This window comes from Prenolepis imparis, unplaced genomic scaffold (genome assembly GCF_030444845.1).
Source record: "Prenolepis imparis isolate NDT839.2.m4 unplaced genomic scaffold, iyPreImpa1.0 SCAF_14, whole genome shotgun sequence".
NCBI lineage: Eukaryota > Metazoa > Arthropoda > Insecta > Hymenoptera > Formicidae > Prenolepis > Prenolepis imparis.
In genome coordinates, this window is record NW_028141172.1 from 5,871,743 (window position 1) to 5,897,214 (window position 25,472).

Genomic DNA, 25,472 nt, shown 5'->3' on the forward strand with positions numbered 1-25,472 from the left:
GCAACTCTTTTACAGGTTTTACTAATAGCTTAAATAATTAATTAAGAGAGGCTTCGATGTTAAAATTAAAACTAAAAGTGGGCGGGAGGAATAAGTTATTTTGACGCTTATTGTGATGTAAGAATTAGCATCACGCAAATCGTTTCTAACGCAAAATTGTTGATATCGCGTATTTTGTGATGCAATTTCGGTCCTCAACCGGACTATTTTCAGTGACGTACACAGCGCAAGAAATGTCAAATATAATGCGTCAAAGTATAAAATATATATAAATCGTAGGTGTAGAAAGATGTAATATATATATGTATACACTAACTTAAATATTTTCAAAATAACTTCGTCACGGTAACGAATATCACGTTACCGTAACGAATTTCTCCATTAGGACTGTACTTGACTACCTGATAATTTATTTTACACTTTGACTTATTATATTTGAAAATTTCTGCGCTTCACACAACTCGGTAAAACATTTTTTGTATATAATCATATATAATAATATAAAATTATATAGAAATATATAAAATTTTGTATAAGTTATGTATAATTATAAATAATTTTATATGATTTATTATATAATTATATATAATTTTATATTAATGTTGGCTGACATCTAGCCAAATATATAAAATTCATAAACTATGTATAATTATATATTTATTATATTATATATTATTATTATAATAATTATTATAAACTCTGCATAAACTATGTATATTATATATAATTATACATAGTTTATGCAGAATTATATATATTTCTATATAATTTTATATATTATATATATGATTATACATAAACTATTTTTTATCGGAAGGCAATTTGTATTATATAAAGTAAATTTACGCTGCATTTGTTAATATGTACACGTTACATTGCAATTTTTTTGCTCTTTAAATTTATTTTTATTTTTTTTTTACCTAATAATTCAATCACGTACCCTTAATACATATCCTTGATACGTTCTTGTACATTCAGAACGAGAACAAATTTCACTATCAAAAAAAAAAAACCACGAACGCAATATTATTATTATTATTATTTGTAATATACAAGATCATTATTATTTGTAATAAGTAAAAAAATTTTGTAAATTTTTCCGATAGATTACCGAATTCGTCACTTATATTCAACGTCAACCGGTCTGACGATGTCGGGAATATATCCCCTACGACGACTCTTCTCCGGAGATTTTCTATTCTATACAAATCACAGTATAAGGATGTGTCTGTCCGCGCGAGAGTGAAACACGGAGTCGAGGAAACGCGAACGGAAACGCTTCGCGAAAAAGAGCCGGTGCACTGATGGAGGGAGACACGTCCTTGATTGAACGGGCAGGCCGGCGGGTTATAAAACGTATAAAGGAAACCGCTGTCGTTGTCGCGGCCAGACCTAGATAGCGACCTGTCCGAGCCCCAGCCTAGTCATCATGCCCGCCAACGAGGACGACACTTCCTCCGACGACACCTTCGGCGCATCTTTGACGCGAAGCCTCAAGCCCGAAAGGATGAATCCTTCTCCTCTCGCGGGATCCCAGCCAAAGATCAAGTTTGGAACGGACGTAGAATCGTCTTCTACTATCCCGGTTCTCTCCAACTCTTTCGCCTCAGAGGAACGAAAGGGATTCGAAAAGGGGGATTTCCGCAGCATGCCATTCCGGAACGTTCACGAGAAGCTCTTCAGGGACTTTTTCGAGCTGGTGTTGCAGCGAGCGGTATTTCAAGTGAGCCTATAGTCCTCATTTTTTTGTTTATTTATATATTTATGAATCATTCCACGTTAAATCAGCCACCCCAATTCCCAAGTAGAACAGAAAAGTCAAAATAATGTCAATTTGATGTCATATTGGCCAAATTTGACCTCCGGTAAAAAATTTTTTATATATAATCATATATGTATAACAATATAAAATTATATAGAAATATATAAAATTCTGTATAAGCTTTGTATAATTATATATATATATAGGAGTCAGCTAACATTAATATAAAATTATATATAATTATATAAAAAGTTATGTAAAATTATATATAATTATACATAGCTTATATAGAATTTTATATATTTTTATATATAATTTTATATTGTTATATATAAATATTACATATAAAAATTGTTTAGCGGAACTAACTATAAATGTACCTCTAATTGTAAGTTAGAGGCGCTTTAAATGTGCGATGAGAATACGACCGACTTTAGTCATATTATTAATACATTTATCTGCACCTTTAAATGTGCCAATAAATGTGAGCTCAGAATACGGGCTTTATATTCTATCTTATTGAAATAAACGTTTAATAATAAGTTACTAATAGACATCTTTTAAACGTTTTTTGAACGTCTTATAAGCGACTAATAAACGTCTTAAAAAGGTTAAATTTGACAAAAACGTCTAACCGACCAAATTTTAAGATGTCTGCATCAACCGATCTCTTTGGTTGAAAAGTCATTGATTCGACGTCTTTTTAACTGATTATATATTTCTCACTGAGTGTGCCGACTGGCGATTTGGAAAAATTTCACTTTAAGCAAAATAATTACTTATTAATTTTTTTATTTATTTGCGCAAGAAATATTAAATAATCCTGTAAGAGATTGTGATAAATCTCTCGATCTTGTGCGAGCAAGTATGTCCAAGAATGTTAAGAAACACGGCACAAGGATACCGCACAAATGTTTTAATTAGATAATAATTACGCGATACGCGCCTGGTCGCAAGAAAAAGAGAGGCTTGTCACGGAAGAAAATACTTACGATAATTGTGAAATAACGGTAGCGTATAGATTACACAATTCTGGTAAAGGCAACCTTTAACTCGATAACTATTTCTATATTATTTTTCATACTCGTAATATTCAAGGAAACATTCTCTCTCTCTCTCTACCTATATTTCTCTCTTGCAGTCTATAATTTCATGTAATATAAAGTTCCTTGTAGTGTAATTTCTGCTCTACGTTTATTGCAAATACTCGCGCTTTATTTCAGCGTACTGTACAGCGATACAGATCTTTTTTATTGATTGCACCTTCTTTATTGATTGCGCCGTTTGTATGACATGAAACATTCTTTCTGTTCTAGCCGCTTGGGCGGAATTCGAACGTTTACCGCTTAATTATTTACTCATATTTGCGAAGACCGTTCCTTCGTATATACTTTCTATTTTTTAAAGTCTCTTTCGTTAATGATTTTTTTGTTTTCTTTTTTTATTCACTTTCAACATCGCTAGGTTTTTTACGACTCGTTACATTTATATATGATTCATATATGTTTTTACTTATTTTATACATCCAACAACGATAATTACATTATATTTTATTCTGTGTTTTATACTTGCATATGTCGATATGTTCGCGGATTTACATTATCTCGCGCTATTATCATTATTACGGCGATACTATAGAAGCGATATCACGAAATCACAATTTCGCGATGTCACAAAAGAAGAGTGAGTCACTGATAAAATATCCCTAATAGATATCCCTTTCCTCCCCCTGGATATTGTGCTCGTGTATATCGTTAATAGGTAAATCGTTAATAGTACAAATAATCTTTAATGAGCACAAATGATATAGATGTCGAAGATATCATGCGCGAGGCATATTATGATAGTGCGTCGATTGCATTTTTATGCTAATGTAATGTAGTCTATTAATTATATAGTCTATTTATCATGAATAAGACGGGACGTTGGAATTTAAATCGTTCTCGGAGATATATAAAAATGATAATAGTGATTATTATAGAATTACAAAGCGATAATTAAAGCGTTACCTATAATTGATCTCATTATCATGCGCTATTACACGCGAAATTGCAGGCAATTTGCATACATTATAAATTACATGTCCAATTAAACTCGACGTAAAGAAAAGAAACAGATCCTCTCAGCTTGAGAACTTATTGTTTTCGACGTAATCCAATCTTCAATAGAGACTTTAAAGTTTTCTGTCATTTCGATATTTTTTGTAATTTTTAAATTTTTTGAAAAATTAGAAAATTGAAAAAAAAGAGGGAGAATTTTAATTCTCAAAAATTAAAGTTGTGAAACAAGAAAATTAATTATTCAAAAAAAATCGAAAAATTACTAGATTTTAATTTTTGCAATAACTTGTAGATTGTTGAAAGTTATTAGAAGAGAATTTGTCTTTTTTCTTCTTTTTGAAGAGATAATGATTTAACGATTTAAATTATATTAAATTATGTACAGGATGTCCCAAAAATGTCTTAAAATTAAATCGACAAACTTCAATTGGTTATAAAGGACATTAAAACAAGCCAATAAATCCATGTCCGCAAATGAACCACTAGAATAATTTTTGAAGTGAAGTATATTTTCTTCTCTTCCATTATATCTCTTTATTATATCTTTTATATAGCTTCCCCATAAATCAGATGCATATTGGCCAGTTCTTTATAAGAAAACTTGTCCATTTCGAACATGAATTTCGACTAAATAATAATGAATACTAAATGTAACGCTGAATGAATACTCAATGTTGTGATACTGAAGTTGTGATACTTATTGTTAGTTAACATAATGTCTTATTTAAACAATATTAAACAATGTCAAACAATATCTTATTGAAACAATGTTATACAATATTCTAATGTTAGTCAAACCATGTTCTACATATATCAAACAATATTTTAGTCTCTAATACCAAAACAACTCATTTGCGGACATGAGTTTATTGACAAATTTGATTTATTTTGATGTCCTTTATAACCATCTGTTGATCTAATTTTGGGACACCCTGTATATATACTTGTATATAGGCGAGCAATTGTTTTTTAATGTTTATTCATCCATTATCGCATCTTGCAGTCCACTTCTGGGGAAGATCGCGTGGTAGAGTGGATCGATCCTAAAGATTTGCGATCTGTGGTCAATCTTTCGCTGCCGACTGAGGGTGTCGGCCACAAAGAACTGTTAGCATTAACGCGCGACATCATCAAGTACAGCGTAAAGACAGGTCATCCGCACTTCGTGAATCAGCTGTTCTCCAGTCTGGACCCATACGGACTGTTGGGCCAATGGCTCACCGATGCGCTCAATCCGTCCGTCTACACTTACGAAGTGTCCCCGGTGTTCTCCTTAATGGAGGAGGATGTGCTGCGAGAGATGCGCGCTATTATCGGCTGGCAGAGCGGTGAGGGACTCTTTTGTCCTGGGGGTTCGATGGCGAACGGATATGCCATCAACTTGGCTCGTCATTATCGGTGATTATTTTTCTCCCTCTCTCACCCTCATCGACTATCTCTTAAGATAAATTATTAGAGAATCGATACTTAAATAAATAAACAAGAGCTCGTTGTTAACTTTAGATACCCGAATCTGAAGCAATCCGGATTATCGCAGATGCCGCGGCTGGTGGTGTTCACGTCGGAGGACGCACACTATTCTGTGAAGAAGCTCGCGGCCTTCTTGGGTATCGGTTACGACAACGTTTACCAGGTCAAGGTCGATTCGCGAGGCAAGATGATGGTCACCGATCTAGAAATCCAGATCGCCCGAGCCATAGAAGAGGGCGCTGTGCCTTTCATGGTGTCCGCCACCGCCGGCACCACCGTGATCGGCGCTTTCGATCCTCTCAGGGAGATTGCCGAGATTTGCAGAAAGTGCGAATTGTGGTTCCACGTGGACGCCGCGTGGGGCGGCGGCGCCCTCGTCTCCAGGACGTATCGCCGTCTCCTGGACGGCGTCCAGCTCGCCGACTCTGTCACATGGAATCCTCACAAACTGCTCGCCGCGCCGCAGCAATGCTCCACTCTGCTGCTCCGTCACGAAGGTCTCTCTCTCTTTATTTAGTATTATTTAGTAATTCCTCTCGGGGTTACACGGCGCTTTTACAAGAAGCGTTCCCGAACCTTTTACAATAAACTCATTTACTCTTACATCATTTCTCTTCTTCTTTATCCTTCTTCTCTTCTCTTCTCCTTCATCACTGTCTCCTTTTTCTTCCTCTTTCATCAATCCTTTCTCCGTCTTGTCTTTTTTTCATTTCTCTCCTTCCTCACTTAATCTCCTCACTTAACTTCCTGCTTTTCTTATTTTTTCCTCTTCAAATTAATTTCCTCTTCCACAGACCTTTTTCTCAAGCAGGCATATGGGGTGTTTAGGCTCGAACCGGGACCTTTCGCATACTAGTCTGTGACTTTATATGCTAGGCCACTTGTCACCCCCTGTCTCTCTTTATTAAATATGTATTTTTACATTTTTTTTACATTTTTTTATCTCTTATTTATTTAAGATTTTTTTAAGTTATAATAATTTATTAATATTATCGAAATTCTCTTTATTCCTAGGTTTATTACAAGCGGCGCACGGTTGTGGCGCGAGCTACCTCTTTCAGAATGACAAATTCTACGACGCGACATTTGACGGCGGCGACCGGCACGTGCAGTGCGGTCGCCGCGCCGACGTCGTCAAGTTCTGGTACATGTGGAAGGCAAAGGGCACGCGCGGCCTCGAAGCCCACGTCGACCGCGTGTTCGCACTGTCGCGTTACTTCACCGATCTCATCAGAACGCGCAAGGGCTGGCGCCTGCTTGCCGAGCCTGAGTGCACCAACGTCTGCTTCCGCTACGTTCCGCCGTCGAGAAGGCACTTGACCGGTCAGGAACTTGATCGGACGCTGCATAAGGTGCGCAAAGTATTTGTTACTTTTGCAATCAAGGTTTTCACATATAGATCTTAAAACTCAGATCGATTTTGATATTAGGATGGTTTCCATAAGCAGTTAAATTAGCTCATGACGCTTTGTGTCGCTGTTATCGCAAAAGATGTGTTTTAAGAGTGCCAATAGGTCTGTTTTTGTTTTAGCTGAACTGGCTGCACTGGTTTAGAGTTTATCTTTTCCCTTCTAATGTCGAGTAAAAAAGATAAACTCTGAACTAGTGCAGCCAGTTCAGCTGAAAAAAACAGACCTACAGTATACACTGATCGACTGCAGCGACTCACAAACCAAATTATATTCTTATTAAAGAAGAGAAGCTTCCCCTACCATTAGAGTTTTAGGACCTGTATGTAAGACCGTGCTTTCAATAATAATGCCTTCATTTAAGTGCCTTTATTTTGCGTATTTATTTTTATTTGAATCTACGTGTATATGTTTTTTGCTATTTTATTTTCTGTCTTGATTTTATTCCGAAATGGAATTGCAAAATGCAGATTGCGCCGATGATCAAGGAGCGCATGGTGAGAACAGGAACGATGCTGATAACGTATCAGACGCTGAGAGACATGCCGAACTTCTTCAGATTGGTGCTGCAGAACTCGGGATTGACGGAAGCCGACATGAAGTTCTTTGTTGAGGAGATAGAAAGGCTAGCTGTAGATCTTTGATTCGATTTAAATTGCATATTGTAAATAGTGATAAATCGTGTACGTATTTTATGTATTTTATTAGTGTAAGAAATAGTTGCATTTGTGTGATACTTGAAAAAAAAACGATGAGTGTATAAAAAAAATATTTTTCCTCTTTATTCAATTTATCAGATTAATTTATAAAAGTAAATCGTCATCGAACACATCGTCGTTAACATTATTAAAAAAAAAAGTAATTGGGTTCATATTTTTCTTATCTTTTTTATCTATTACAAGGCTAACTAACAATAAGTTATAAAACGTATATACATACATATTGATGTATAAAATTTACATTTAAAAAAGAAACGATACTTTGATATTGATATTGCTCTATCGACATAAAGTTCAATAATTTTGGTAACAATTGTGAATCTTAAAATATAATTCAAACAAAATTTCTTCCAAGAACAAAAATATGCAAAAACAATCTTTTTCTTAAAATCAAGTTCTTTAAGTGTAAATAAAAAAATTTTTTTCTTTTAACAGATTCGTAAATATGACCAAAATCCTTTTTATTTCATGCAATTTTAAAATCCTAATATGACACGCTATAATTTACGAATCAACTTTGTTTTTAATATACAAAAGCTTATACGATTTGGTTAAAAATAAATTTTTATCGAGATTGTTTATTAATTTTAAAAGAATCCAATGCTCTTTATAGAACAATTAAGGTAGGTAACATATTAAGGAGGGAATAATGATATATATATAGTTATTGACATTGTGTCGTTTTTCTGGGATACTAATTGGCTGTCTCGATTCGCGTTGTGCATTATATTCATAGCATCGAGCAGCTGTCATCGTGAGAGTTAGCAGTGTGTGAAAAAAATTCCGCTGTTCTCATCTCCACCCATTCTTTGAACCCACCCGTCTATCGATTATGATGCAACTTTTATTACATGGCTTATATCGTTTTGTGAATTATGCGGCCGGTATTCGATGTGGAATATCGGACCAGGTAGAGCCAACGAGAAAGGATAAAATAATTTTTTATGTTTTAAATAATATGTTATAATACTTTAAACTCGATTAATATTTTTGATAGTTATCAGTTGATTTCTGTCAAAAATATTAATCGCGGATAAAGTATTATAATATATTATATATTACTTAAAATATATTATTATTTTAATTATAATAATATATTGTAAATAAAATAATATGTTATAATATATAGTTATAATATATGTATACTTTATCCGCGATTAATATTTTTTGACGCAGAAATCAGCTAATAACTGTCAAAAATATTAATCGAATTTAAAGTATTAAAACATATTATTATTTTATTTTGGACAAACTGTCAAACTAACCCTGTCTAGCTAACCCTCGCAATGACAGCCTCTCGATGTTATGAATATAATTTACGATGCAAATTGAGGCAGCTAATCAACATCGCAAATAAAAGGCAACTTTTAGGCAGCTTGCAAATACAGAATTATGCGCGATTCTATTTTAAAATCAATGGACTATTTTATTTATTTTTATTGACCTATACTACTTACATTTACTACATTATTTTATATCACCATTTTGCATTTAACTTTTTAATTTATGATGTCAAAATTAATTAATATTGCTTATTATTTATTGTTATAAGTATTGATTGATAGTGTTTTTATTAACTTATGTTACTTTCATTGATCTACACTACTTTCATTGACCTATACCACTTATATTTACTACATCATTATTTTATATTACCGTTTTGCATTTAATCCCTTAATCATGATGTTTCAAATTAATTAATTTTGCTTACTATTTATTATTATAAATATTAACTTTTAATATTTTATTGATTTATACTACTTTTATTGACCTATACTACTTACATTTACTATATTATTTTATATCACCGTTTCTCATTTAACCTTTTAACCATGATATTTGAATTAATTAATATTGATTATTAATAATTGTTATAAATATTAACTTGTAATATTTGTATTAATTTATATCACTTTCATTGATCTACACTACTTTTATTGACTTATACTACTTACATTTACTACATTATTTTATGTCACAGTTTTACATTTAACTTTATAATTTACTAGAACAACACAAGCGCGCGCTACGCGCGCGCCATTCTTCGATTTTATATAATAATGAATGATATTTTTATATAAAGTTTGTTTAAACTTGATTAATATTTTTTGATAGAAATCAGTTGATTAAAGCGTTAATTTGTTAATTAAATTTTAAAATAATAGTGCGTAATAAAAATTATAAAATAATATGTTTTAATTAAATGTTATAGTACTTTAAACTCGATTAATTTTCGCGAAAAATGTTTAAATTTTGAATTAAAAAATTAAGGCCTGTGAAAATCGTAGAACATTCGCTCTGGGCGCGTTTTAAAGGTCTTTTCAAGACCTACAAAACGCGCCCAAAGCGAATGTTCTACGACTTTCACAAGCCTTAATTTTCGAATTCAAAGTTTAAACGTTTTTCGCAAAAATTAATCGAGTTTAAAGTACTATAACATTTTATTTAAAACTAAATTTAAAATATTATTTTATAATATTTATTACGTACTATTATTTTAAAATTTAATTAACAAATTAACGCTTTAATCAGCTGATTTCTATCAAAAAATATTATTCAAGTTTAAACAAACTTTATATAAAAATATCATTCCTTTTTATATAAAATCGAAGAATGGCGCGCGCGTAGCGCGCGCTTGTGTTGTTCTAGTAAGGATAAAAAAGAAAAGAATATAAAAGCTTCATTGTAATATTTATATATATATTATATATATATATTGTATATCACATTTATTTTTTTTTATTGTATAATGTGTCATACTGTGTGGCATGACAATAATTATTATGATATAATTACAAATATTTATGAATCTTTACATTGTGATTTACATTAAATAAATTTTGATTTCTGTTACATACTCTATAACTCTATACAATTCAATAACAACTCTGTATACAGTAATTCTCAATAGTGACTCATTAATCGTAACAAAAATATTTTACGCCACGTTTGGAGACTATTAATTAATAATCTTTAACGCAGATATGCACAATCTCCTAGATAATCGTTCCTCGTTAATCCATTCCTTCATACTGCAATTTTCTTTGTCGGGAGTTTACAGAGAAATTTAGCTATACTCCTCGAGAAACTTGATGTGAAATTGTTTCAATGCTTCAAGCATCGACTTTATCTTCTCTTTTTGCGGCAGTATTGTAGTCCGGAAATGATACGTACCGGGTATTTGGCAAAAACCCGAGCCCGGAATCACGCAGATTCCAGTGCTTTCCAGCAGCTTAAACGCGTAGAAGACGTCCGGTTCCTGGCCTTTTGCTCGCGCCGTCTCGATCGCCTTGGGTGGCAGATCAAAACGTGGGAACACATACATTGCGCCCATCGCTGGATTGGCCTAAAATGGGAATCATTTGAAGATTAACCTTCAATTGGCCCAACTTTGAAGGTTCTTTGGTGCTTTTTTCATGATTAACAAATCCAAAGTTGAGTGTATTTTTTCGTAAGGGTTTAAAAGCAATCTCTTGAGCACAGAAAGACATTACCTTGTATCCCGGAATACTGTTGAGCGTATCGACGACTAGCCGTGATCTTTCCGCCAGGGACCGCAAGGTCTCTTTCTTCTCTTTCTGAAATTCCTCGTACGATGACTCGTTTGGCTGCGGCGGATTCACCACGACATCCATCACGACCTGGCCGAGCACACTCGGGCACAGCATCGCGGAAATCGATTTCAGCAACACCTTCATCACCTCTGGATCCATGTTGATGATCTCGGCGTAACCGCCGCGAATCCCGCACTCACCCATGTAGCCTGAAAGCAAGACATATTTTAGTTCTGAAATTTCCCGAGAAATAATTTTGAATCAAGCTTTAGATTCAATGTCATTTAATTAAATTGTAGTTAGGACTGCGATAAAATTAACAAACTCAAATTTAGTTTAAAACGGAATCCTTAAATTGCCAAAGTCCAATGTTTTAATTATTGTTACGCTTCTAACGATTTTACCACAGTTTTTTCTTACCTTTCGAGATGGACATAAACGACGCGAGCTCCATTTTGGAATATGGCTCGCCCATCTCTGTCATGACTTTCTTGAAGGAATGAAACGCGCTGTCTTTATCATATATATTGTCCTGATAAACTTCGTCGGCTAGCAGAAACAGTTGATTCTTGTGGGCGAAGCGAATAACATTTTCGATGTTCGCACGAGTAAGTACTTGGCCGGTTGGGTTACCAGGATTGATCACCACCAATACCCGTGAATTGCACGTGCCTTTGGCTTCCCCAAGTGCTCGTTCCAACTCACCAATTTCCAGGGACCACTTGTTGTCTTCATCGAGGTAGTATCCGATCTGCGCGAGACCAAATTCCGCCAAGGTCGCCGAGTACAGAGGATATTGCGGAATTGGGATCATCACGCCGGATGGTTTGTCGTCGATTTTTTCGTTGAATAGTTTCAAGAATGACTGAAGAAGAAATCGAGATAACAGATTAAAAAACAGATTTAAAAAAGACAATGCAGGAAAACAACGTTCAAGCTAGTCGATATCTCAGAAACTATTTATTGTTGCGCATCGTAATTTGTGACATGCCTATTTCTCAGTAAAAAAATCTATCAAACACATCTATATCAAATAAAGGAGTCTCAAAAATAATATTCTCCCCTGGAATTAACTCGGACAGTGCTTTATTTTATATTACCATGGAAAGAAATGATTTTTCCCCCATTTTTTTTACAAAAAACGCATTAAGGAGTTAATATTGGAAAATAGTAGCGAAACTTAAAATTCGCGCGCACCTTGATACCATCAGAAGCGCCATTCGACAGAATGATGTTGCGGTAGTCGCAAGGAATACCGCCGTCGCGTTGTTGGATGTAGTGCGCGACGTGCTTCCGGATCACCTCGATGCCGGCCGATTCCGAGTACGAGCCCACGCTGCCGCCTTTACAGCCGTTCAGGACTGTTCGGGCGCGTTCCTTCGCGTCTTCCGGGTAGCTCGGATCGTCCAACAGATTCGGCGAGACCGTCAGAGTCAGCACCTGTCGTAAAAACGTGATGGGCTGCTGGCCCATTGCGTGAGCGTCGCCCACGTTCGCTTTGATCACCTCATTGAAAGGTTTCTTGGCGCCCTACGAGAAGAAAATACAGATATTAGATATTTAATCAAAATTTTACATTTTGATGACTAAACTTCAAAAGATTTATTATTGAAAAGAAGACTGATTGAAATTGTATAGGAAGAATGTTGTTTAAAAACTTCCCAGACAACACCATATCCAAAATTGGGACATAAGACATCTTTAAGAAGTCTTTAAGACTTCTTTAAGACATCTTATGATATGATATCTAAAAGACATCTTAAAGACGTCTGATGCCTCAATTTTGGACATGTTTCGATTTTGGTGCTGTCTGAGTTGGTAATATGGCTTTCGAAAAACTTGGTAATATTCTTGAAACTTCTTTTTATTCTGTGAATTCTGTCTCTTTCGCACACATACAAATACACGCACATAAATATATATATATATATATATATATATTTTTCTTGATATTTTTTAAATTCAAATATCTTATCCATTTATCTGAATTAAATAATTTTCAAACGGAAAAATTTGCGGAACATTATTGTCCTGCTAAACTAGCTAAGCTTCACATTGCATAATTGCGTCATTCATGGGTGTTACGTAATTACGTGTGAAACTGACAATGAGAGAAGCGCTAGAATGCGCATCCAATGACTCGTCTGCGATTCATCAGCGTTATTATTTCAGCGCATAATTGTTTCGATAAACAAAAAACATGTCTCTATTCTTTTCTCAGCAAACTGGCCATTCACACACCTTAGTGGCGAGCTGATATTCCTATTTTTAAAACATGCGAAGAACATCTTTTCGAAATACCAGGCATCTCAAAACTATAGCGGATCGAAAGCATATTTTAAGAAAAAACACCAAAAAATGTGCTTATCCTGCAACCAGTGCCGTAACTAGGCAGGGGCAACAGGGGCACAGGCCCAGGGCCCAGAACAAAGAGGGGGCTTGAAATGAAACTGAACAAAAAAATTGTTCAAATATAATAATATTTTCAAATTTTTAATTTTAAATTGGAGAAGAACGATTATCCAATTTTTCCATAATTTCGATTGAATATAATATTGTTAAAGATATTAATTATGATGATATAATCAATTAATTTGCTGCAATGAAAGCCAGAAAAGTGCAATTAAAATTATTATTTTTATTTATAAATATGAAATAAATATGAATGATCTTATATATATCTTATCTTATTTCTTGTGTACACAAAAATTATTTATAAACAATTGTTACATCGTTTTCGTTTTATTATTATTTTTCCCCCAAAATAATTAAGGGATTGAAAAATAAAACCTTGCCCAGGGCACATAAAAAGCTAGTTACGGCACTGCCTGCAACACTGTATTTTTAACGACAAAAGATAAAACCAACACACGCGTTATCTTTTAACGTGATTTTTTATCTTCTCAATAATTATGCATCTCAGTATTGGTTATACAATCCCAGCAAAAAGTAATTATGTATTGAAGATATTAATATTAATATTTTTCAAATAAAATAAATGATGTAAACAAAACAGTTGAATAACAATATATTTATAATTGAGTAATATGCTTACGTTTCCAATTTCCACAAAAATAAAAATTTCTACTTCTTTTTGGAATAAATTTTGATCTACACATTATGAATCACTGTCTTCATATGTTATTTTTAAATGTAATATAGAAAAATCTATAATTCTTTGTTATCTTCGAGATATGGCACGTACAACCTTAACACATGTATGTACACTATCGTCAGAAAGTTTAAGACCAAAAAAATTTGTAAATTTATTTTATCATTTCTTCCCAAAAAATAATGCAAGCTATTTTTACTTTTATAGTGTTATAACATGAGCTATTAACAAAAAAAAGAAACAATCAGCGGAATGTCATTTTAACGTGTAAAAATCAATTATTCTCGCGAGGATCTTTATTTATTAATAAATAAATTTATTTAATATATATATTAATTACTTTGGTCTTAAACTTTCTGACGGTAGTGTATATGATTCATACATACCATGACATATATACTATTGGTTATTTGACTCCTGATAAAAGTGAGTGGACCCAATAACGTGATAAGCGCGCTGCCATATGTTCGCCTACCATACATATGTATGTCTTATCTATCGCGTTAAAAGAATAAGAGAGGTAATTGACGTGAGTTAATTGGTGAATGTCATTACATTTCTCTTGATTCTGTACATTCTGTCACATGTGATAATTCGTTAACCACAATTGCGTGACTACGTGACTAATATACTTTATATACACACTAATACGTTATCTTACACTCTGTTCTCGGATAACAAGTCGGTGACTGAAATAATTATCTGAATTATCATCTTACGATTTCTCTCTCTTTCGCAAGAAAAATAATTGAGATATACAGTATCTTTCGTACTTTTATTTTTAAAAATCATCTAATTGTGCAAAGTTAAAGAGTTTATTTCACTTCAAATGCGTTTAAAAAAAAAAGAAAGGCAATACAAAAGTTAGTATAATGAGTATTAAAATGATGAAAACTTTTGCATAATCTCCAATTTGGAAAATTGCATATTAAAGATTGTATATCAAAAATTGAGAAATATAAAATTTTATTTAAATAACTTCTCCTGATTTCTCGCGCGTACAAGATAGTACCCTAGTTCAATTTTTTTTAAAAATCTTATCTTATGTAGAAAATCAAGGCGCGGCTTTGTAAACACACATGTAAGCGTTGAATTCAACTTCTTCACATATAGGGAAAAGTTGGGTACCTCTATTTCTTCGTGATAAATATTGTCTTCTGTGGCCAATTCGTGTTATTAGTTATAAATTGACGCCATTATTATTCTGAGATAAACCGTGTCCACGTATACACGATACTTCTTTGTTGAGAGAAGTTTTCGAACTAAAAAAGATCGATATCGGGGCAACAATCAAGTCGTCGTGAACTTTTTATATACAAAGCATCTATTTTGATAAGTGCAGAACTGAATTCTGTACGTATTTTAGAAAGTATATAGATCGCATTAGTTTTTATCGTTTCTTTTACGTCGGAATATACAGCCGCCGTGTTTATTATTTTCTTCGTGTTGGGGCAAAATCGGGTACAAAAAATATGTGGGATAAAAAATTAAATAATAAAAAAAGCAAGAAGACAGTTTATCTTTAGAAGAAAAAAAAAGATGTAGCCTGCATCTTTTGCAATAATTTGTACTTAACATCAATCTCAAAGGCTAGATACAGTGCATGCCAAGGGGCCCATGGAGTCCTGCAGCTATATAGAACAAGAGATTTGTTTTTGTTTGTGATTTTTGTTTATAGAATACATTTTTATATTGTATTATGATTTAAATAAATCAAGATTTCGTAATTACACGATGATTTATACGCTTTCAAATGAGTACCCGATTTTACCCTACCGGTAGGGTAAAATCGGGTATTTTGACTGCTTCAAAAAATCTTGTCCTTGATAAGCAAATATTTTTTTTCAGCAACTAGCCTCATTTTCTCATAGTTTAAGGTTCACTACACACTATTAACGGTCAGTAGATTTTTTTGTCTGATTTTTTGTAGGAAGACAAATCCAAAAATGTATCTGGTTTTGCCTCACTTTCCCTTATTATGTATTTCTTCATATATTTCTCTCTCGTCAAATAGTTCTTTATAAATCTTTTTTCATGTATTTTTTTCTTTATATATACTGGTGTTAAAAAATTAAATCGACAAACTTTGAAGGAAAAAAGAAGACTTTAAAATAAACATTTTTTGTTAATACTAATTTTCTCTACAACGTTTAGTTTTAATACTACATGATGTGAGATGTGAGTTTGTGACTTTTCAGTTTGCCACTCTTATATTGAAGTTAATAATACAGATAATAATAATAACAGAAAAATTTTTGAGCATTTACTGTAAAAAGAGTAAAAATTGTCCATTTTTACCATGTGTCCATTGACACTTTTCATCAGAACGTAGTGAACTACATTATACTACATTATACTAACTTTTTCAGCCGACTCGACTGGGATCCATCTTCTATAAGGTTTGTGCGAGCTCCTTTCGTTATATATTAATTTTTTCTACACACACAACTTCAGTTTTAATACTACATATGTATATTTTTTAATAGATGTGTTGACCTTACAAAATCGCACTTTAATTCACATTTGCGATAAGATAAGTGTATTTTTTAAATTTTGAAAGAAAATTTCATATACATTTTTTATTCATCTTATTTACATCATCAATCATCGAGTTTCATTCACACTTCGCAGTTAGACAGAGAGAGATCCAATTAGCGATTATTTCCCTTCTCTTTCTCCCCTCCTCTCTAACTTTGACACTTGGCGTTTCACCATGGCAACCTCGCGTCTGTCACGCATCCTCTTTCGCCCCCCTTCCACCTCTCTCATCCACACTCTCTTATTTAGTTTATATTCATTCTATGTAACCACTGTGTCATCGTGCGTTCTGACGCCATGCATTTGTTTTTTTTCTCTGTATTAAAAAAACAAATTAATCGGAATCAGCGAAATTTTATAGAGTATAATAACGTCTCACACATTCGTGTTCACTCTCTGACTTCAGATAATTTTACCTTTTGCAGCTCCTTCTCGAGCTCCAGCGCTCTGATGAGAAGTGGCCCGCGCACTGCGTACTCCATCTTACGCAGGTTCTCGAAGACGTTGTCCTCAGTGAGAACCTTGCCGCACGGGCCCACAGCTGCGTTCGCCGCCATACCGCGACACGGAGTAATGGTTTGCTGGAGCAGCGCGGAGGATACCGGCCCGCCATCCGTCATCCCTACCCCTCTGGCGAGCAGCGCCCCGCCAGCAACCTGTCTCGTCGTTGTGGTGGACGTCGTCATTGTCTTCGTAGGCCAGCCGCCGGCGACCATGGCCTTTCGTAGACGTGCGTGCGACATGATTAGGAGTCCCGCTTTTCCTCTTTGTCTTCCTATCTCCCACCACGAAGATTGTCCTCTTATCACTCGCCGATTTCTTCGCGACGATGATGATTATTTGTGTTTTCTTCTTCTTTCTACCTCATCGCTTGATCCTCAGGCTCATCTGCGGATTGAATCGAAGAGAATCGACGCAGAAAAATTACGCGCACACACCACGTCAGCAAAATGATTACAGCTTGGCGGGGAAAGGGACGGCACGCACACGTTTCCGAGCCTTCACGAGACGATGTGGAATGTGAAGTTCGATCTAACTAAGCGACACGCCACCTGGGTCACGCGTAGTTGGAGATGCCTTGGAGATGATGACCCGCGCTAATACGAATCAGCGTGGAAAGCAAATCGCTGTTCTGTAAGAAGAGACATTCGGAATTACTCATTCATCGATGGATTTATTTACTTGTTAACCGAAAATTTAATCTGGATATAGATCGTAGGAGAAATTTTGGTCTACAACTGCTATACAATTGCTACACAACTTATTCTATATTCTATTTGCACACACACGCACACAAAGAAATCTACAATATTTTGAAATTATTATAAATATTATTTTAAAATATTTTTGGATCGGATAGAAGACGCACAGTGTAGCAAAAAAAAATTTGAATTCGTTCAACTTGATATTTACTGTGAAATACGGCGGTGGTTTAGTGATAGTATAGGACTATATGAATGCTGGAAGGGTTGAAAAATTACATTTTATTGAGGATATAATGAATTATGAAACATTGCCATTTTGAAAAATAGTCTAGCCACCAGCGGTAAAACATAGACTCGAAGATCAATACATTTTTCAACAAGACAACGATCCGAAGCATACAGTCCGTAATACTAAAAATTGGCTGTTGTATAATGTATCCCGACAATTGCATACTCCTCCACAATTACCGGATTTATTAACAATATCGGTCCGAATTTGCTGAATGCTTTTCTCAATTTTTTAAATATAACAAGTTAATTTTAATTTAAACAGAAAACTAGGTTTGAGTTAGGTTAGAATTTTTTCGGAGTGGGGTTGCAGACCCGTAACTATAGGGTCTAAACATATTTACACGTGTATTGATCTGTCATCTGTTGATTTTCACAATCCAACTAATTCAACTAATATTGATTACTACTAGCGAGGTACAACTGTGTTATATGCGAAATGTTTAAAAACATTAAACGTTAAAAAAATTAAAAAAAAATTAAACGTTTTGCATACGCAATATATCTATCACTTGCTACTAGTAGCTTGACTTATTAATATTAGCTGTTCGCCAAAGTGTGCGAAATACCAACACATAAGAAATGACAGAGTAAAATCAGCTGTGCAGTGAAAATCAATATCAACGAGAAATCAATAAAGGTGACGGATTGGTACGCGCATTGTAATAAGTGTATAGTTACAGGCCTGAGCGCGCGAATTTTACGTGACATCAAACTTTGATCATTATTTCTAACTCAAATACCATTGCGATATATTTGTTTTTAGGATTTTCGACTTTATCCGACTGTTGACCTTCAGAAAAATATTTCAGAATATGCTACTGAAATACTGTTTGGTGTGTGACTGTGACATTCTGTCTATATTTTACATATTTTTATACATGTATGTTCGGTGTATGTTTATATGAAATAATACATTTATTCTTTAAGGAATGCGCAAACACGTAGAATTTATTATAATAATTACCGTGATCGGATTATGTGTCGCGAATCACCACCGACTCTTCACGCCTTTCGCGATGTTACTGGTTTATTCCTTGAAAGTACAGTGAGAAAGAGAGAGCAAACAATCCAACATCCAACGTCGCCAAGATGTGCGCAAGCGCGTCTTATTTTTCGTCTTCTATACTTTTCTGTGAGTCGGCCAAAATCAGTGATTCTCGAAGCAAATTCAAGTAATTCGCAAAAGATTCACTTTGAACATCGAATCCTATTCTAAGAGTAAGGATCTTATAAATATTGAACTTATCGCCTTTTTTTACACTTTAATTTTTTTATCGTGATTTTCTCAATTAAATGCAAATTAATTTTTTTTAAATAAAATAAAACAAAAACCATTTCATTTTTTAAAAGAGTCTAAGTAAAGAGATCAATGTAAAAATTGAACTTGTGATTATCAATTAATTAGATTAGATTGTTCAGAATTTAAGAGGCATTATATGATAAAAGATATAGACGCAAAGAGTGAGAGATATATTGCGATTTTATATAGAGCCAAAATTTATTCGTCTTATCTGTATTTTTATCTGCATCTTTTATCTATTTTGCTTTTTTTTTAAAATCTGTACTGTGTTTTTCCTGCCTTTTATCTATTAAAAGAATATTGCACAAAAAATTAAAATGATAAATTTATATCATCCTCCATTTAACTAAAAGAGAATCATATCATCAATTTGCCAATAAATATCGCAAATATTATTATTTATTAGTAAGTGAAGACAAGCATCGCGAAAGAGAAACTGAGCATGAAATATATATTTATTGTGAATACAGAAAGAATAATAATAATAGGACAAAAACAGACAGAAAAAGAGCAGATAGAAGAACAGATAGAAGAAAAGAGATCAGACAAGAAGAAAAGTCACAGTTAAGAAGAGATCTCTAAAATCGAGATTAAAGATTGAGAACCATGAAGTGTCGAAGGTCACATTTTGTGTACTATGAACTTCAAACGATCGACTGAAACTACGGCCGATAAGCGCGCGGTCTTATCTTCCATTTCAATTTAAAGATGAAGAGAGAATAGCTACGCGTCGGAAAATAAGATGCTTGCGCGTCATTGGCCGTTAAATGACGAAAATAATAAACACTGACGATCGTCGATTGATCACGACCGGGCGATTGACTCTCGGTTGACTAACTATCGGAATAACGTTCGGAAAACATTATATTCCGAAGGTCGTGGATCTATTTGCGTATCTTTTATAGGAATATACGCATCTCGGCATGCAACATACAATATTAGTATATTCGTTCGTAAATCGATTAGGATTAACCGAAAATTTTTGCAAAACTCACCTATGTGCGTTCACGACGAGCTTTTCGCTGTCAGTTTTGATACTACTTTGGTGTAGCAATAAGACTTTAATATGCGATTTCGCACTTCTCGTTTATTGCTCCTCTTTTATATTTTTAGAGAATTATGTAAGTGCGTGTGTGAATGAGTAGGTGGTGAATCCAGATGCACCTCTCCTATGTTTGCCTTGGCAACAATGCGTCGTATGAGAGAATGTGAGCTAAAGAACATATAGTTGAGGATTTATAATCTTTCTGCAAATATCTTAATTTTCAGTTTTCAAGTTTTATGACTCAAAAATTGCACACCGATATTTTTGTGACGCGAAAAACAATGACTGGAAGGTAGTAAAAATAAAGTAGTTAGCAATAAAGATAATATTCAATGTAAGCAGGAAAATAAAATATTAAATTTACTTACTTAATTTTATCTCCAATGCTTTGATTCTGTCTTAACAATAGTAGATAATATGTTAAGAAGATATTTAATAATTAATGTCGAAAAATTACGAGAGATGGAGTAGTACATACATATAATTCTCATAGTTTCTCTCTTATAATACCTTATAGAATAAAAAAAATTTATTATTGTTATACTATATATTAGAATAAAGAAAATAAGAATAAAATATCATCCTACTATTTCCTTTATAAATATATAATTGTTGGTATAATATAAGGAAGTTAATATAAAACCTAATAATATAAAGAGAATAACACAAAGAGAAAAATCTCTTAATATTTAAAATAAACAAAATTTTTTTTAAAACAACATTGTATGTACAATACAACAATACAATTATTACAACATTTACAAATATTTACGAATCTTCACAATATAATTTACATTCAATAAATTTGAATTTCTATCACAGACTCTATATAATTCAATAATAAATACATCTGTAACAAATAATTCTCAATAATGATATTTATTAATCGTAACAAAAATATTTTATATTCGCCACATTTAGACTGTAAATTAATCTTCAATGCAGATATACATACGATCCCCTAGATCATTGTTTCTCGTTATTCCGTTCCTTCGTAATGATCGCACTTTCTTTACCGAGAGCTTACGGAAGAATTTAGCTGTATTCCTTGAGAAACTTGATGTGAAATTCTTTCAACGCTTCGAGCATTGTCTTTATCTTTTCTTTTTGCGGCAGTATTGTAGTCCGGAAGTGGTATGTGCCGGGTTTTTGGCCAAAATTCGAGCCAGGAACCAGGTAGATTCCAGTACTTTCCAGCAGCTTGAACGCATAGAACACATCCGGTTCCTGGCCTTTCGCTCGCGCCGTCTCTATCGCCTTCGATGGCAGGTCAAAACGTGGGAACACGTACATTGCACCCATCGTTGGATTGGCCTAAAAAGGAAAGAAATATTATAAGAATGTAGAAACTTCACTTATTTTCAGAATTACTGTCATTTTTATGGTTAACCATCAATTAATTATCATTTAAAGATTAATCTTAAATTAAATTTTTAATTAAAGATTAATCTTAAATTAGAGAAAATTATACCCAACTTTGAAGATTCTTTTAGTGTCTTTTTTGACTATTAACAAAATAGAGTGTACCTTTCCGTAAAAGTTTAAGCGCGATCTTTAGAGTAATTTCAGAAAAATTATATCACCTTGTATCCCGGAATACTGTTAATTATATCGACGACTAGCCGCGATCTCTCCGCCAAGGACCGCAGAATCTCTTTTCTCTCTTTCTGAAAGTCCTCGTACGATGGCTCGTTTAGCTGCGGTGGATTCACCACGACATCCATCACGATCTGGCCGAGCACGCTTGGGCACAGCATCGTGGAAATCGATTTCAGCAATACCTTCATCACTTTCGGATCCATGTTGATGATCTCGGCGTAACCACCGCGGATCCCGCACTCACCTATGCATCCTAAAAAGAGATATATTTTAGCTCTGTTTAACGAGAATATTTCTGAATCAAGCTTTAGATTCAATGTCATTTAATTAAATTGCAGTTAGGATTGCGAACCTTTGCGATAAAATTAATAAACTCAAATTTAGCTTAAAACGCAATCCTTCTTAAGTTGCCAGAGTCCAATGTTTCAATTATTGTTAACGATTCTAATGATTTCATATCTTTTTCTTACCTTTCGAGATGGACATAAACGACGCAAGTTCCATTTTGGAATACGGCTCTCCCATCTCCGTCATGACTTTCTTGAAGGAATGAAACGCGCTGTCTTTATCATATATATTGTCCTGATAAACTTCGTCGGCTAGCAGAAACAGGTGATTTTTGTGGGCGAAGCGAATGACACTTTCGATGTTCGCGCGAGTAAGTACTTGGCTGGTAGGGTTACCAGGATTAATCACCACTAATACTCGTGTATTGCACGTGCCTTTGGCTTTCCCAAGTGCTCGTTCCAACTCACTAATTTCCAGTGACCACTTGTTGTCTTCGTCGAGGTAGTATCCGATCTGCGCGAGACCAAATTCCGCTAAGGCCGCCGAGTACAGAGGATACTGCGGAATCGGGATCAGCACGCCGGACGGTTTGTCGTTGATTATTTCGTTGAACAGGTTCAGGAATGACTGAAGAAGAAAATCAGATTTATAAAAAAGACAATGCAGGGCGAGAGAACTACTACTACTACTAGTAGTGAAACTTAAAATCCGAGCGCACCTTGATACCATCAGTAGCACCATTCGACAGGATGATGTTGCGGTAGTCGCAAGAAATACCGTCGTCGCGTTGTTGGATGTAGTGCGCAATGTGTTTCCGGATCACCTCGATGCCAGGCGATTCCGAGTACGAGCCCACGCTCTTACAGCCCTTGAGGACTGTTCGGGCACGTTCCTTCGCGTCTTCCGGGTAGCTCGGATCGTCCAACAGCTTTGGCGAGACCGTCAGAGTCAGCACCTGTCGTAAAAATGTGATGGGTTGCTGGCCCATCGCGTGAGCATCGCCCACATTCAGTTTGATCACCTCATTGAAAGGTTTCTTGACGCCCTACGAGAAGAAAATATAGATATTAGATATTTAATCACAATTTTATTTTGATGACTAAATTTCAAAAGACTTATTGAAATTGTATGAGTAGAAATGTATGAGTAGAATGTTGTTTTGAATTAGAATAGAATGTTCACTCTCTTAGTTTCCCCCACTTCAGACAACCTTACTTTCTGTAACTCCTTCTCAAGCTCCATCGCCCTGATATGCAGTGGCCCGCGCACCACGTATTTCATATTACGAAGGTTCACGAAGACGTTGTCCTCGGTGAGGACCTTGTCGCATGGATCCGCTGCTGAGTTCGCCATCATGTTACAACACGAGTGATTGTTTAATTGCTGGAATAGCGCGGAGGATGCCAGTCCGTTATCTATAGTTATCTTTAAGTCATCATATGGATAAGGCTTACACATGACTCAATTCGGGTCATAAGTCATCTTTAAGTCATCTTTCCGTCAACTAAACGCTTTGACTGAAAGATATCTTTGACGAAAATATGCTAAGTTGTAGTAATTCTTTAGACAACTTGGTGCTGTTTGTATAATTTTCAACAATTGAGTTTGTAATTATATATATCAATGAATTATAGATTAAATTTAAAGACATTATATGATAACAGAGAGACGCAAAGATATATTGCGATTTTATATAGAGCCAAAATTTACTCGTTTTAATTGTACTTTTTGCATCTTGTTCTATCTTGCTCTTTTCTTTGATATTTGTACTCTGTCTTTTATCTATTAAAAGGATATTGCACGAAAAATTAATATGGTAAATTAATATCAACCTTCAAGTATATAAAAGAGAATTATATCAATCTGCCGATAATTATCACAAATATTATTATTTATCAAGTGAGTGAAGACAAGCACCACGAAAGAAACTGCAATGACAATATGTGTATGAAGTATATATTTATTTTGAATAGAGGAAGAAGAATAGATAGAAGAAGAACAGGCAGAAAAAGTATAGATAGAAGAAGAACAAACAGAAGAAGAATAGATAAAAGAAAGAAGAATAAATATAAGGAAAAAAGACAGAAAAAGAATAGATAAAAGAAGAATAGATAAAAGAAGAACAGATAGAAGAAAAATAGGTAGAAGAACAGACAGAATTACAGATAGAAGAAGAATCAGGCAGAAGAAGAATAGATAGAAGAAAGACAGAAGAAGAATAGATGAAAGAAAAACAGAAAAAGAAGAACAGATAGATGAAGAACAGACAAGAAGAAATACACTTTAAATAATCGATTGTGAAATTACGGCCGATAAGTGCACGGTCTTATCTTCCATTTCGTCAATTTAAAACGAAGAGAGAATAGCTATACACGCTTCGGATAATAAAATATTATATATTATATATATGCACATACATACATATTTTTATAAACCCATCGCTTGTAGCAAACAACTAATCGCAGCGAGCGTATATAATGATGATCTGCATCGGATGGTAAGTTGCTTCTGCCTACCTTCTTGTACTCGTATTTTCCTAATTATTTCTTTTTATAATTTAAAAATTAAACTTTGGACAAAATTTTGATAAAGGAAAAATCTTCTTAGAATTAAGTTTTTTTTTTAAAGTTATTTTGAATCATTTTGTATGCACATTTCTTGTGCTCGTCCTGACAACAATATAATGCGTCGTGTATGAAAGAATAAGAGCTATAATAAAGATCATATAGCTGAGGGTTTAATCTTTCCGCAAATATGTAAATTTTCAGTTTTTAAGTTTTATGATTAAAAAATTGCGGAACCGACATGTGACGCGAAAAGTTGACTAAATGGTAATAAAAAGTTAGCAATAAAGATAATATTCAATGTATATTTGCAGGAAGATAAAATACCAAATAATTTACTTTAATTATCTATATTTTGATTCTTTCTTAACAATAGTAGATAATATGTTAAGAAGTTATGTAATAATTAATGTCGAAAAATTATGAGAGATGGGATAGTTCATATTTAATCTTCGTGATTTCTCTCTTACTTTTATAGAATAAAAAATATTTTGTCTTATCGATAATAGATCAATTCAACGTCATTCTATGATATTATTTTATAATTTTTATAATA

At 33.9% G+C, this 25,472-nt stretch overlaps 3 protein-coding genes across 4 annotated transcripts; 1 reads left to right on the forward strand and 2 right to left on the reverse strand.

The window, feature by feature from the left end:
• Positions 1-1,151: 1,151 nt before the first annotated feature.
• On the forward strand, positions 1,152-7,599 carry Black (glutamate decarboxylase-like protein black). The gene is made up of 5 exons (XM_083053662.1): positions 1,152-1,723; positions 4,826-5,220; positions 5,326-5,789; positions 6,307-6,644; positions 7,172-7,599. The coding sequence occupies exons 1-5, from the start codon at positions 1,430-1,432 to the stop codon at positions 7,343-7,345; spliced, it is 1,665 nt and encodes a 554-aa protein (XP_082909788.1). The 5' UTR covers positions 1,152-1,429; the 3' UTR covers positions 7,346-7,599.
• Positions 7,600-8,820: 1,221 nt separating this feature from the next.
• LOC145945027 (alanine aminotransferase 1) lies at positions 8,821-20,599 on the reverse strand. 2 transcript variants are annotated; one of them, XM_083053801.1, is made up of 6 exons: positions 20,416-20,599; positions 17,041-17,756; positions 12,172-12,504; positions 11,395-11,839; positions 10,915-11,183; positions 8,821-10,766 (listed from the first exon to the last, which is right to left on the reverse strand). In XM_083053801.1, the coding sequence occupies exons 2-6, from the start codon at positions 17,365-17,367 to the stop codon at positions 10,488-10,490; spliced, it is 1,653 nt and encodes a 550-aa protein (XP_082909927.1). In that variant the 5' UTR covers positions 17,368-17,756; positions 20,416-20,599; the 3' UTR covers positions 8,821-10,487. The 2 variants fall into 2 exon arrangements, with proteins under 2 accessions (XP_082909927.1, XP_082909926.1); XM_083053800.1 differs by lacking the exon at positions 20,416-20,599 and adding an exon at positions 19,085-19,332.
• Positions 20,600-21,244: 645 nt separating this feature from the next.
• On the reverse strand, positions 21,245-23,866 carry LOC145945355 (alanine aminotransferase 1-like). Its single transcript, XM_083054303.1, has 5 exons — positions 23,568-23,866; positions 23,071-23,397; positions 22,535-22,979; positions 22,049-22,317; positions 21,245-21,779 (listed from the first exon to the last, which is right to left on the reverse strand). The coding sequence occupies exons 1-5, from the start codon at positions 23,808-23,810 to the stop codon at positions 21,501-21,503; spliced, it is 1,563 nt and encodes a 520-aa protein (XP_082910429.1). The 5' UTR covers positions 23,811-23,866; the 3' UTR covers positions 21,245-21,500.
• Between the last annotated feature and the right edge of the window lie 1,606 nt (positions 23,867-25,472).

Excerpts from the sequence above, each read along its gene's own strand:
- Black (XM_083053662.1), top strand. The coding sequence starts at position 1,430 with ATGCCCGCCAACGAGGACGACACTTCCTCCGACGACACCTTCGGCGCA. Across the intron at positions 5,790-6,306 it reads TCTGCTGCTCCGTCACGAAG|GTTTATTACAAGCGGCGCAC; the intron begins GTCTCTCTCTCT and ends CTTTATTCCTAG. Across the intron at positions 6,645-7,171 it reads TTGATCGGACGCTGCATAAG|ATTGCGCCGATGATCAAGGA; the intron begins GTGCGCAAAGTA and ends TGCAAAATGCAG.
- LOC145945027 (XM_083053801.1), bottom strand. The coding sequence starts at position 17,367 with ATGTCGCACGCACGTCTACGAAAGGCCATGGTCGCCGGCGGCTGGCCT. Across the intron at positions 12,505-17,040 it reads TCGAGAAGGAGCTGCAAAAG|GGCGCCAAGAAACCTTTCAA; the intron begins GTAAAATTATCT and ends TTCTTCTCGTAG. Across the intron at positions 11,184-11,394 it reads GTTTATGTCCATCTCGAAAG|GCTACATGGGTGAGTGCGGG; the intron begins GTAAGAAAAAAC and ends TCTTGCTTTCAG.
- LOC145945355 (XM_083054303.1), bottom strand. The coding sequence starts at position 23,810 with ATGTGTAAGCCTTATCCATATGATGACTTAAAGATAACTATAGATAAC. Across the intron at positions 22,980-23,070 it reads GTGCTACTGATGGTATCAAG|TCATTCCTGAACCTGTTCAA; the intron begins GTGCGCTCGGAT and ends TTTCTTCTTCAG. Across the intron at positions 21,780-22,048 it reads ACAGTATTCCGGGATACAAG|GCCAATCCAACGATGGGTGC; the intron begins GTGATATAATTT and ends TTTCCTTTTTAG.